This window comes from Pelophylax lessonae, assembly GCF_965119305.1.
Source record: "Pelophylax lessonae genome assembly, chromosome: 12".
In the NCBI taxonomy this organism is placed as follows: Eukaryota; Metazoa; Chordata; class Amphibia; order Anura; family Ranidae; genus Pelophylax; species Pelophylax lessonae.
The window spans coordinates 199,167,196-199,179,924 of record NC_138779.1 but is presented as its reverse complement, the minus strand read 5'-3'; the positions used below and the strand labels follow the sequence as shown (position 1 = coordinate 199,179,924).

General features: G+C 43.3%; 1 protein-coding gene across 1 annotated transcript in view; it reads right to left on the bottom strand.

Moving 5' to 3' along the window:
• Positions 1 to 777: 777 nt before the first annotated feature.
• Positions 778 to 12,729, bottom strand: part of LOC309568968 (alpha-1,4-N-acetylglucosaminyltransferase-like) — a gene marked incomplete at both ends in the record, with an annotated part of 33,295 nt that continues 21,343 nt past the window's right edge. The window contains 2 exons of the mRNA XM_082274732.1: positions 778 to 1,365; positions 9,712 to 10,193. Coding sequence (XP_082130858.1) covers positions 778 to 1,365; positions 9,712 to 10,193 — 1,070 coding nt within the window. The remainder of the gene's footprint in view (positions 1,366 to 9,711; positions 10,194 to 12,729) is intronic.

Genomic DNA, 12,729 nt, shown 5'->3' with positions numbered 1-12,729 from the left:
CAAAGCCAGCAGAATATTAGCATGCATAAAGAAAGGGATGTATTCCAGAGATAAGACTATAATCCTTCCACTTTATAAAACTCTGGTCCGACCGCATCTGGAGTATTCTGTCCAGTTCTGGTCGCCAGTCCTCAGGAGGGATGTGTTGGAGCTGGAGAGAGTCCAGAGAAGGGCAACTAAACTAATTAGGGGATTGGAGGACCTTGACTATGAAGAGCGTCTACAATCGCTCGATTTATTCTCCCTGGAGAAGAGACGTCTGAGGGGGGACATGATAGCAATTTATAAATATCTTAATGGGGATCCCAGCTTAGAAAAAAAGCTGTTCATTCGAAGGGATTGCATGAGGACTCGAGGGCATACAATGCGATTAGAGGAGAAGCGTTTTAACCTCAGGCAACGTGGGGGGTTCTTTACTGTTAGGGCTACAAGATTGTGGAATTCTCTACCACAAGAATTGTTTTCTGAGGGTAGTATGGTGGCTTTCAAAAGACTCTTAGACTTACATCTCAAGGATCAGAACATTCAGGGGTATGAGAGATGATTACAGCCACACACACCTACACAGGTTGAACTGGATGGACTATTGTCTTTATTCAACCTCACCTACTATGTAACTATGTAACTATGTAACGAATTTGCGTGTCATCCTTGCGCAGGGGCCATGCTAATCTTCTCTGTATGGTTCCAATTTTAGTATGCCGAGGCAAGCACTTTTTTTATTTATTTTTTTTAATCAAAAGTGGAGTTACATTTTAATTGAGCCTGTAAACCTTGTTATATGTGAGTTGTCTCATTTCTCAAGATAAAGCTATAAGTTGTAGGGCAGTATTTTTGGTAGAGATGTTCCACCAATGTATTCCTTCCAGGTACCATAGATGTACCTTCCTTATTCATGAAATTCCAAAAATGTAAGCCGTAGGAATCATTAAAAGTTGGAAAATTCTCCCAGACTTCAAAATATTTTCTCCATGATTGATAAACGATAGGGTAGAAACGGCGAGGGTGAAAATAATGGATGTTTGCACACATGACATCGTCCGTAGTGTTAAATACTGGCCTGCCACACATATTCTTCATAACACGTTGGACAACCCCCGGCCCCTGGTGTCCCCATCTATTTCCAATGTAGTTCTCAACAAAGTTCTCCATAAACTGCCATGTCAACTGGTGATGTGAAGAAAGGCCAAAAACACCACTGCTAGCACTTCCCAAAGTTTGAGCAGTTAGAAAATGGTCCTGAGGTATTGGACGAAGTGTGATGACATCAGTGTCAATGTAAATTCCACCATATTTCCACACCATGGAAAATCTACAGGCATCTGAGCAAACGTGTTTCCAGTAGATTTCTTTTTTAGGATTTACCTGGTAATCCAAAAAAGTACAGCATTTTATGAGATCATAGCATTAGCATCATTTTTTTTATATTTAAAATACCATGTTAATTAACCTCTCTTTGTGCCCCTTCCTTTCTTCTCTGCTTCAGCTTGTAGCACCCGAGCTGGCCACCTTGTTTGCCTCTGGGTTGGTCTGGCTCTGACTTACAGTATTTTATTTTACTTTATTTTGTGGCCTTTGTATTTGTTTTCTTTTTTTTTTTGTGTGTATTTTATATGTTTTCTAACTTTTTAATAATTAGGTTGATATGTGATAGCTGAAATTAGGGATAGATGATTATCGGCAAGGCTAAAATATCGGCAATATCGGCCAGTTCCGGGGGCCGATACCGATATGTCAGGGGAAGTGCATATCGGCCCCCGGAACTGGCCGGTATTACCGATATTTTGTGACGTCATTCTGCCTTCTTCCGCCTCCCTTGCCTTGCACAGCCTCGTCTAGAGTCGGGACTAGTCTTGCGGGAGTGTATCACAGCCATACACCTACCCACAGCAGCCCAGTTCCAGCCAGCCAGCCACATCCACAGGCACTGTACCAGCCAGCCAGCCAGCCAGCCAAAGGCACTGTACCAGCAAGCCAGCCAGCCACCCACAGGCCCTGTACCAGTCAGCAAAGGCACTGTGCCAGCGAGCCACCCACAGGCCTGGTACCAGCCAGCCACCCACAGCCCCTGTGCCAGCCACCCACCCACTACAGGGTGCCAGCCAGCCAGCCACTCACCACAGGGTGCCAGACAGCAACCCATCCACAGACAGGGTGCCAGACAGCCAGCCACCCACAGGCCCTGTACCAGCTAGCCACAGGCACTGTACCAGCCAGCCAGCCACCCACAGGCCCGGTACCAGCCAGCCACCCACAGCCCCTGTGCCAGCCACCCACCCACTACAAGGTGCTAGCCAGCCAGCCACTCACCACAGGGTGCCAGGCAGCCACCTATCCACAGACAGGGTGCCAGACAGCCAGCCACCCACAGGCCCTGTACCAGCTAGCCACAGGCACTGTACCAGCCAGCCAACCACCCACAGGCCCTGTACCAGCCAGCCACCCACAGCCCCTGTGCCAGCCAGCCACCTACCACAGGGTGCCAGCCAGCCACTCACCCACCACAGGCTGCCAGACAGCCACCCATCCACAGACTGGGTGCCAGACAGCCAGCCACCCACCCACAGGCCCTGTACCAGCCAGCCACAGGCACTGTACCAGCCAGCCAGCCACCCACAGGCTCTGTACCAGCCAACCACCCACCCACCACAGGGTGCCAGCCACCCACCCACCACGGGGTGCCAGACAGCCACCCATCCACAAACTGGGTGCCAGACAGCCAGCCACCCAGAGGCCCTGTACCAGCCAGCCACAGGCACAGTACCAGCCAGCCACCCACAGGCCCTGTGCCAGTCAGCCACCCACAGCCCATGTGCCAGCCAGCCACCCACCACAGGGTGCCAGCCAGCCACCCACCACAGGGTGCCAGCAAGCCAGCAAATTAAGCATTAAACAAAAATTAACATGTTCATTACCAGATTTGTGTCAACAATTGTCTTTATTTTTCAAAACTTTAAATGTACAAAATATCGGCCCATATTGGCTGATACCGATACATTGTGACCAAAATATCGGTATCGGCCCTGAAAAAGCCATATCTGTCTATCCGTAGTTAAAACGAGCTTCTGTATTGATGAGCTAAAGATGCCTGGGTTCTGTTCAAGACAGGTTCACAGAACATAAGTAAAGTTTGAATGTGAAATCTGAACCCTATTGAAGTCAATAGATGCCAAAGGTTAAAAAACAGTAATGGTCATTTTGTAGGCCAATAGGCAAGAGATTGTTAAGCATGGGGGCTGGACACTGCCCTGGAGAACATGTAGCAAAAGCAAAAACATATTTTAATTTCTGTTTGATGGAGAACAGCAGTTTTTTTTTTTTTTTTTAACCACTTGCCAACCGCCTGCAGCATTGGCTTGGCTGCCCAAACCGCTGTACCTTTATGACGGTTCACGAGAGCGCTCCTGGGGGCGCCTTTCCCCATTTGAAAGCGGAGAAGCTGATCCATAGGGCCGCCGGCCACAATTGCGGGAGAGAGTACGACTGTCTGCTGTTGTAAACACAGCAGACCGTTGTTCTGTCTGGAATGAACGCCTGTGATCCTTCTATTTAGGATCACAGATCTCTGTGTTGATTCCACAAGTCCATCCGCTCTTCAGTTAGAAAACACTCCCCTAGGCTCACACTTAACCCTTTGATTGCCCCTGGCTTAACCCCTTCCCTGCCAATGTCATTATTACAGTAACAGTGCATATTTTTTTTTAGAACTGATTACTGTAGTAATGTCACTCGTCACCCCAAAAGTGTCAAAAATGTCAGCTAGGGATCCCATCTGTCCGCCGCAATGTTGCAGTCCCGCTAAAAATCGCAGATTGCTGCCATTAATATTAAAAAATAAATAAATAAAAATGACATAAATCTTTCCCTTAGTGTGAAGACGCGATAACTTTTTTGCAAACCAATCAAAAACGCTTATTGCAATTTTTTTTTATCAAAAATATGTAGCAGAATACAAATTGGCCTAAAATAATGAAAAAATCTGATTTTTATTTATTTATTTATTTTTTTAGGAATGTTATATAGCAGAATGTGAAAAATATTGTTTTGTTTTTTTTTTTTCAGAATTGTCGCTCATTTTTTGTTTATAGCGCAAAAAATAAAAAATCGCACAGATGATCAACTACCACCGAAATAAATCTTTATTTATGAGGAAAAAAAGGACATCAATTTTTTTTTAGGGTACAGCATGGCACGACCGCCAGTGAAAAAAAACCCAAAGTTTTGACAAAAAAAAAATGTAAAGTTGTTCCACGATGCACATGCATCATTAGTCAAGTTGTCCAGTAATGCAGACCCACAGCAATTATTAAGAATAATACCCAATGCCTGCTGAAAGAACAAATCACATTAACCACTTCTGGACCGGAAGGATTTGCCCCTTAATGACCAGACCATATTTTGCGATACGGCACTGCGTTACTTTAACAGACAATTGCGCGGTCATGTGACGCTGTACCTAAATAAAATTTTTCACACAAGTAGAGCTTTCTTTTGGTGGTATTTGATCACCTCTGCAATTTTCATTTTTTGCGCTATAAACAAAAAAAGAGCGACAATTCTGAAAAAAAATATATATTTTCACTTTTTGCTATATAACATTAGCAAAAAAAAAATTAAAAAATACATTTTTTTTAACATTTTAGGCCAATTTCTTCCAAAGTTTTCTGCTACATATTTTTGGTAAAAAAAATTGCAATAAGCGTATTTTGATTGGTTTGCGCAAAAAGTTATCGCGTCTACTAACTACGGGAAAGATTTATGTAATTTTAATTGTTTTTTTTTATTCGTAATGGCGGCGATCTTACTGCGACATTGCGACGAATAGATTGGACCCCTGACTGACATTTTTGACACTTTTGGGGGGACCAGTGACATTACTACAGTAATCAGTGCAATGGTACTGTAATAATGACACTGGCAGGGAAGGGGTTAAAACTGGGGATGATCAAGGGGTTAAATGTGTACCTAGGGGTGTGTTTCTAACTGTGTGGGGGACGTGGCTTGTGAAATGACCATAGAGACCCGTGATCCTATATAGAAGGATCACAGGCGCTCTGTGATCATTCCAGGGAGAAGAACGGTCAGCTGTGTTTATAATAGCTGACTGTTCTTCTCTCTCAGCAGGGAGCGATCACAGGTGTCAGGAGGCAATCTGAGCCACCTGCCCCGCGCATCGGCTTCCCCACTGATGAGTGGCCTGTGGCACGCGCTTGCCCCCTAGCTGCCTGCGCGCGACCAACGTATACCTACGGCGGTGTGCGCAGGAGCGGCTGCCTGCCGCAGTGTAACTGCGGTGGGCAGTCGTAAAGTGGTTAAACAATGGACATAGCTGATCCAATCCCTGATGGTGCTCATTGACATCTTCCTGGTTCCTCCTCTAGAAGTAAATAAAGAAGCAGAATTCCCCATGTGACGTAATTTACCAAACATGACCATGACCATATTTGGTCAATGTCTTTGCCCAGATATGGCCATATTTGGTCAGTGTTGTCATGTTAATCCCACCCCTTTGTTTAGAACCTCTGGGTGAGTCTAGGATGGAAAAGGACCTGGGGGGGGGGGTCTTAGTAGACAACAGGCTTGGCAGTGGCATGCAATGTCAAGCCGCTGCAAGCAAAGCCAACAGAATACTGGGATGTATAAAAAAGGGGATTCACTCCAGAAATAAAGAGATTATTCTCCTACTCTACAAGACTCTGGTCCGGCCACATCTGGAGTATTGCATCCAGTTCTGGGCACCGGTCCTCAGGAAGGATGTGCTAGAACTGGAGAAAGTCCAGAAAAGGGCAACAAAAATAATCAGGGGAATGGAGGACATCAGCTATGAGGAAAGACTACAAGCACTGAACTTATTCTCTCTGGAGAAGAGACGATTGAGGGGGGATATGATATCAATGTACAAATACTGTACTGGCGACCCTAGCATAAGGAAGAAACTATTCAGAGAAAGGGAAATACAATAAGACACGTGGCCACTCACTAAAACTAGAGGAAAGGCGGTTTAACCTTAAAATACGTAGGGGGGTTCTTCACTGTAAGAGCAGTAAGGATGTGGAATTCTCTTCCACAAACAGTGGTATCAGCAGGGAGCATCAATAGTTTCAAAAAACTATTAGATGGGCACCTTAAAGACCACAACATACAGGGGTATACAATGTACAACATACAGGGGTATACAATGTACAACATACAGGGGTATACAATGTACAACATACAGGGGTATACAATGTACGGTTAACAGCAAACACACACACACATTATGGGTTGAACTGGAGGGACTGGTGTCTTTTTTCAACCTCACTAACTATGTAACTATAGGTAACATAGCTGGGGATTCTTGGCCATTAAATAAATTAAATAAATTAGGCTGGGTGACATCACTGATTGTGAAGGATACAGCCAGCACCTATAACTTTCTTAGCTGTAACATATAGTAGTAGCAGTTTTTTAACAACTTCTACATATGAATGACATTCAGCTCCCACCAAACAAAAAAAAAGCAAATTTCCGTCTAAACTTTGAGCTCTTCCTTATCGGTAACACTCAGAAGCTATGTAAACTCCCTGCACCTCTACAACCCATCTTAATTTCACCTCCCCCATTGACTCAAATGCATTTTTACAAAAATGGCATCATTTTAGAAAGAAGACTCTCCATTTCTTTCATCCCCAGTAGCCACTGTATTTTCAGGACAAGGTTATTTTAAACCAGATTTTTAGCTTTCCTGTCACTTAAAATACATTTTTTGGGCAAGCTCGGCTAAAACGAATGTCTACCATTGTAGAATGGATGGCCTGCTGGGGATGCTGTAATATACTGTAGTAGCTTGTGCTACATACAGTAAGCAGTCCTGTCTTCCTAAAAGAATACCAAACTCTTCCTCTCTGCTGCCAGTAAGAAGAAAAGTTGGTTACAAGGCACCTAAGCCATTCAGGGGCCATGTTCATAGGCGCCTGGGCACACCCTAATCACCCATGCGCATTAGCATTATTGCTCTGTGTGCCACTTGGAAGATGGGAAAGGTCTCCCTCTCATCGGCTCTGCCATAAGAGAAGTGTTTAAACACTTCTCTTTCACTGTGTCGGCAGGGAGATCAACGTGCCAGGGTCATATATATATAGGCACACATACACGTGTGCTTGAGTTTTATGCTGGCCATACACTAGCCCAAAATTTTTTGAAAATCTGTCATTTGGTCCATTCGTTCGTTTTTTGTCCAGTTAATGGGCACAAATAGAAAATCGGTTTTAACTCTGAAAAATTGAAGAAACAGTTTGGAAAATTCTGCCGAATGAATGATAAATTAAAAAGGTTAATGTGTTTCTCACTCAAACTGTTTGCACTATGCATATGTGACAAAAAACAGATTCATTTATGTCCATTGAATGATTTATCAATCAAAATCCAATCATTACATGACGGCACGATCGTCTGCTCTCATGGCCGAGTGTTCGTTTTTCGAAAATAGGTTAGAACGATTTTTCATATATTGTATGACCAGCATTAGGGTGCACACCCTAATACAATAGGCTGCGCACACCAATGCCCATGTTGCTTACATGGCACCTCACCAACAGCCTGGTATTTTTTTCAATAAATTCAAGGCATTTTTTGATTGGCTGAGGTGAAGAGGTAGATGATGTCATGAGTGTCTGGTACCTTTGCAGGAAGGTAGCACCACTTACTTTATATAGCACCAGCTACCACAATGTATTACAGCAGCAGTCCCCAACCTTTTTGGCACCACTTAATGATTTTGTGGCAGTCAATCTTTCCAGGGATCGGGGGGTGGGGTGGTGGGATCGCTTCTCAGCCCCCTTTGACATCACAACTGTTACAGCACAGCCCCCCCCCCCATATCAGTTTCCACAGTCTGCATTTACATTACAGTTCCCCCTTTACATTACAGTGCCCTTTACAGTGCAGCCCCCTTTACATCACAGTGCTCCTTTACAGTGCAGTCCCTTTTACATCACAGTCCCACTTTACAGTGCAGTCCCCTTTACATCACAGTGCTCCTTTACAGTGCAGTCCCTTTTACATCACAGTCCCACTTTACAGTGCAGCCCCCTTTACATCACAGTGCCCCTTTACAGTGCAGTACCCTTTACATCACAGTCCCCCTTTACAGTGCAGTACCCTTTACATCACAGTCCCCCTTTACAGTGCAGTCCCCTTTACATCACAGTGCCCCTTTATGGAGCAGTCCCTTTTACATCACAGTCCCCCTTTACAGTGCAGCCCCCTTTACATCACAGTGCCCCTTTACAGTGCAGTACCCTTTACATCACAGTCCCCCTTTACAGTGCAGTCCCCTTTACATCACAGTCCCCCTTTACAGTGCAGTCCCCTTTACATCACAGTGCCGCTTTACAGTGCAGTCCCCTTTACATCACAGTGCCCCTTTACAGTGCTGTCCCCTTTATATCACAACAAATTACCGTGGAAGTTGGCCTATGCCCCAAAAATATTTAGCAAAACCAAGGATACAGGGAAAGTAGGGGTTTCTCTGGTCCTGACGAAGCCTTATGCAAAACGCGTTGGCTCATTGGGACCTTCAAACCAAATGTCTTTAGAGACTTCTTGCGTCAACATCAGCTTGAAGCATGTATTTTTCCCGCTATAGGGAATATATTTCTGTGCTGCTGTTTTTAATTCATTGGTGAATATATGAGGGATTTTCTTTCTTTTTGTATCCCTCATCTATACACATATTTTATATGTATCAATAAACTGATTTATTTTTAGTTGTTTGCATCCTGGTCTTCCTTCTCCCAATCGGCCTTATAAACCCCTACTTTCTCTGTATCCTTGGTTTTCCCTTTATATCACAGTTCCATTTTTTCAATGCAGTTGCCTTTACAGTCCCCCCATCACAGTGTCCCTTGCAGTCATGGCCTGCCTTTCCTCTCTTACATCCCTGCCCTCCTTTCAATCGTTGCCTTCCCTGCACAAGTCCTACCTTCCGCAGGGCAGAGGCATTTATCAGCCTTTGTGTCCACTCCCGGGTCCCGATGTCATCCTATCAGCAGGGCAGGGGGGCAGGAGGAGCTGCAGATCTGGACTGAGGGGGGGCTGCCTGATTTATCATGTTAATAAAGGGATGATTACTCACTTATTAATATGAATAGACTCCCAGATAGACCCTCACTGTCCAGATCTGCAGCATCTCCCGCCCCCCTGCCCTGCTGATTGGATGACATCAGCAGCTAGGCGGGAGACCCGGGAGCGGATACATAGGCTGATAAATGGCACAGCCATGGTCCTGACAGGACTGTCACCTGGCATGGACCGTGGTCTGCCAATTAGAGTTCTCTTTATGTGTTCATTGTTCTCCGAAACTCAGGAGGAGGAGGGACACATATCTTGCAGCCAAAGAGTAGCCGCCACTGATCTGACAGAAGGCGGAGCTTCACACTCTTACCCGCCACTCACCTCCTGCTGTGCAGCCCAGTTACTAAAAGGCCATGGTGGTTGGGGACCTCTATATTACAGCAACCCTACCGTTCAGACTGTTCCACAATGGTGAGCATTCGTTTTAACCAAACTGGCCCAAACAATCTATTTAAAGCTGAAGTTATTGCTATATTACATTTAAGAGCTTTGTTTGCCTTTGAAGCAGCGGCCTGCAGAAAAAACATTATCCAGCTTTCTATCTGCAAGCACCTAAATCTTTTTTCTGTAATAGTTTTCCCTAAGTCTATAATGTACCTTATCAAACCATATTTTAAGAGGTGTTTTATCCAATAATTGTTCCATTCTAAGAGGGAAGAGGTAAACATTGCCAAAAGATGAAAGGGTTGGAAAATGTTTTTTTGCTCTCTTCTCATCTTCTTCAGTGGTAATGTTCTCCAGTCCTTTCATGAAGAAGGCCACCGGTCTGTCAGAGTAGACTCGAGCAGCTGATTCAATAGCACACAGTATCAGGGATGACAGATCCATTTTGTCCGTGGTCTCCATAAATAAGATTCCGTTTCCTTCTCTTAAAATGGTATTTGCATTAAAATAATTTGACATTCCTTTAGCATTGTCCAAGATTACTAATTCCAACTCATTAGAAAGTAGAAAATTCAACATGTAATAGCCTTTTTGCCTAATAGAAATCCTACTGATATAGCCCAAAGCTGCTATCATCAGGACCATTGCAACTATTTTTATTTCTCTTAGCATGGTGGTAGAGTACAATTGTTGACCTGTAACAAGAACAGACAGAAGTATATCAAATTTTAATTAAACTTTTATCAAAAACAAAAACAGGGACTTTAGGGGCCAATGCCCGGTACATTTTCCATCTAAACCCCACATGCAAATCAAGAATCCCCACTTCACTGACTGCTTTAACTTAAGTACAAAAATGGGCACAACCCTGAATTTCATGGTATAGCCATTAGTCATGCAAACCCCCCCTCCCCCCTCCCCCTCCAACCCCCATCCAATGCATTTAAAGGTATGGTGCGAGGATGGATTTTTGTGGTGTGCAGCTGCATTAAAAAGATGCTCACAAAGCCTGCCCAAAAGAGAAAGTGAACAACCCAAGCGCTTCAGGAAAACACAATGCCAATCCTTAGTGTTGCTACTTAAAGTTAAATGTATAAATCACGGAAAACAAGAAATATGTAAAAACATATATTATGTGTCCAGTAGCGCAGGGATGGTGGTAACCTCTCACCATCAATAGGATAAAAGAAGCATATATGCAAACAATCCCTCTACTTTGCAATCAGAATTGATAAAATCAAATTGATAAAACGATAGGAAAGTCCATCAAGGCATCAAATGTCCATAAATGAATAAAGACATCCAGGAACATAAACTTGATAAGTGGATGTAATACCGGTCACCTCTTAACACCACCACCGTGCAAACAAAGGGGAGTAGATCACACTCACCAACACTAATGGCTTAGCCACTCTCGTGGTCAAGCAAACACACCAGATGTTAGTAATGCCCACCAAAGGCAATCCCGGGTGCTCACAATGATGAGAGGAACCAAAGTGCTTTGAATCATGTGGGAGAGAAAACACAGACCCCGCTAGTGCAATACTGTCTAAACACTTTTATTTTGCATCCACTTTAAAATTACACTCACATTTCACTAGTAGTTACAGTCGCATATATACATTACGGAGGATAATACTGAACCGTGCAGGAAACGTCTCCAGGCTCGGCGTCAACATACTACACAACATTGTTCTAAGGAGTGATAGCGTACCCGGAAGGTGTGTCGAGCACGCCGTGGAGCCTGGAGATGTTTCCTGAACGGTTCAGTATGCATATATGCTTCTTTTATCCTATTGATGGTGAGAGGTTACCACCATCCCTGCGCTACTGGACACATTATATGTTTTTACATATTTCTTGTTTTCCGTGATTTGTGCAGCTGCATTACCTAACATGGATGAGTTGACCAGTGTCTTAACCTCCCTGGCGGTATGATTCTTTTGGATTTTAGGTGCTGAAAGCGGTACCATTATTTTGCATGTAATTCTTGTGAATGAGCAGCCCAAACCAACTGTATACATTTATTATATATATATATATATATATATATATATATATATATATATATATATATATATATATATATATATACTGATAATGGGGTACTTTGACGTAGTGGTGGGCTTGAGCACTATATGGCCATATGGTGGGACCAAATCCCCATTTTTATTTATGGATTGTCTTCACATTTGGTAGTAATTTCTTTTGCATGTGTGCGCTATTCTTCTTTTTTAATATATATATATATATATATATATATATATATATATATATATATATATATATATATATATATATATATATATATGTATTGTGACAGGAAGTCAGGTAAATCTGTGGATGTAGTCACAGACAGGAGATACATTTCCACCCGGTGTAGAAAGTTCACCAATTACTATAGGGTGTTGGCTGCAAAGGTAGCCAGAACTGGCTTAAGGATGTTGAAAGGCCTTCAGCTGTTCGGAATGAGGAAGTTAAGGTCTCTATAATTTGTCCAGAGGAAGTATAAGGATTGCTGCCTCCTGTCGCCGTGTGGGCTGGGAGAGGAGGACAGTCAGATGTGTGCCCCCTGAAAGCTGTGTGAGCATGGGGAAGACCTCCTGAAGCGATGTGAAGCTGAGGAGGGTAACAAGTGTGAAGACTACTCAAGGTGAGGTCTTGGATCGTTTCTATGTGAAAAGAGACCAATGGACATTTCCTGTGTGAAGGGGAAATTAATTAAGATTGAAGACTACTCAAGGTGAGGTCTTGGACTATTTCTATGTGGAAAGAAATAAATGCACTGTGTTCTATGTGAAGAGAAAAGCAAAGGGACATGTTCAATGTGAAGAGGAAAAGGGACATGATCAATGGACATTTGTTGTGTGAAGAAAAAACATGGACTATTGATCAGCAAAGTTTGCCCAACAGTAGGTTGGAGACAGACTCCGTAGGTAGGTTCCTGTAATGTGAGAAGGTAGCCGCCCACAGTGGCAAGGATTTATTTTGTGTTTTATTTTATTTTGGATGTTTTTGCTGCATGCACTTGTTTGAAGAAAATTGCATGAATAAACCAAAGTGTTGTTTGCACAGATGTCTCCCTGTGTAACGAACCCCCCCCCCAAGGGGTCATCCACGCCTAACACCGAGCTAATCTCCCACAGTATACATATATTATGTATACATATATTATATATATATATTTATACGTATATATATATATATATATATATATATATATATATAATG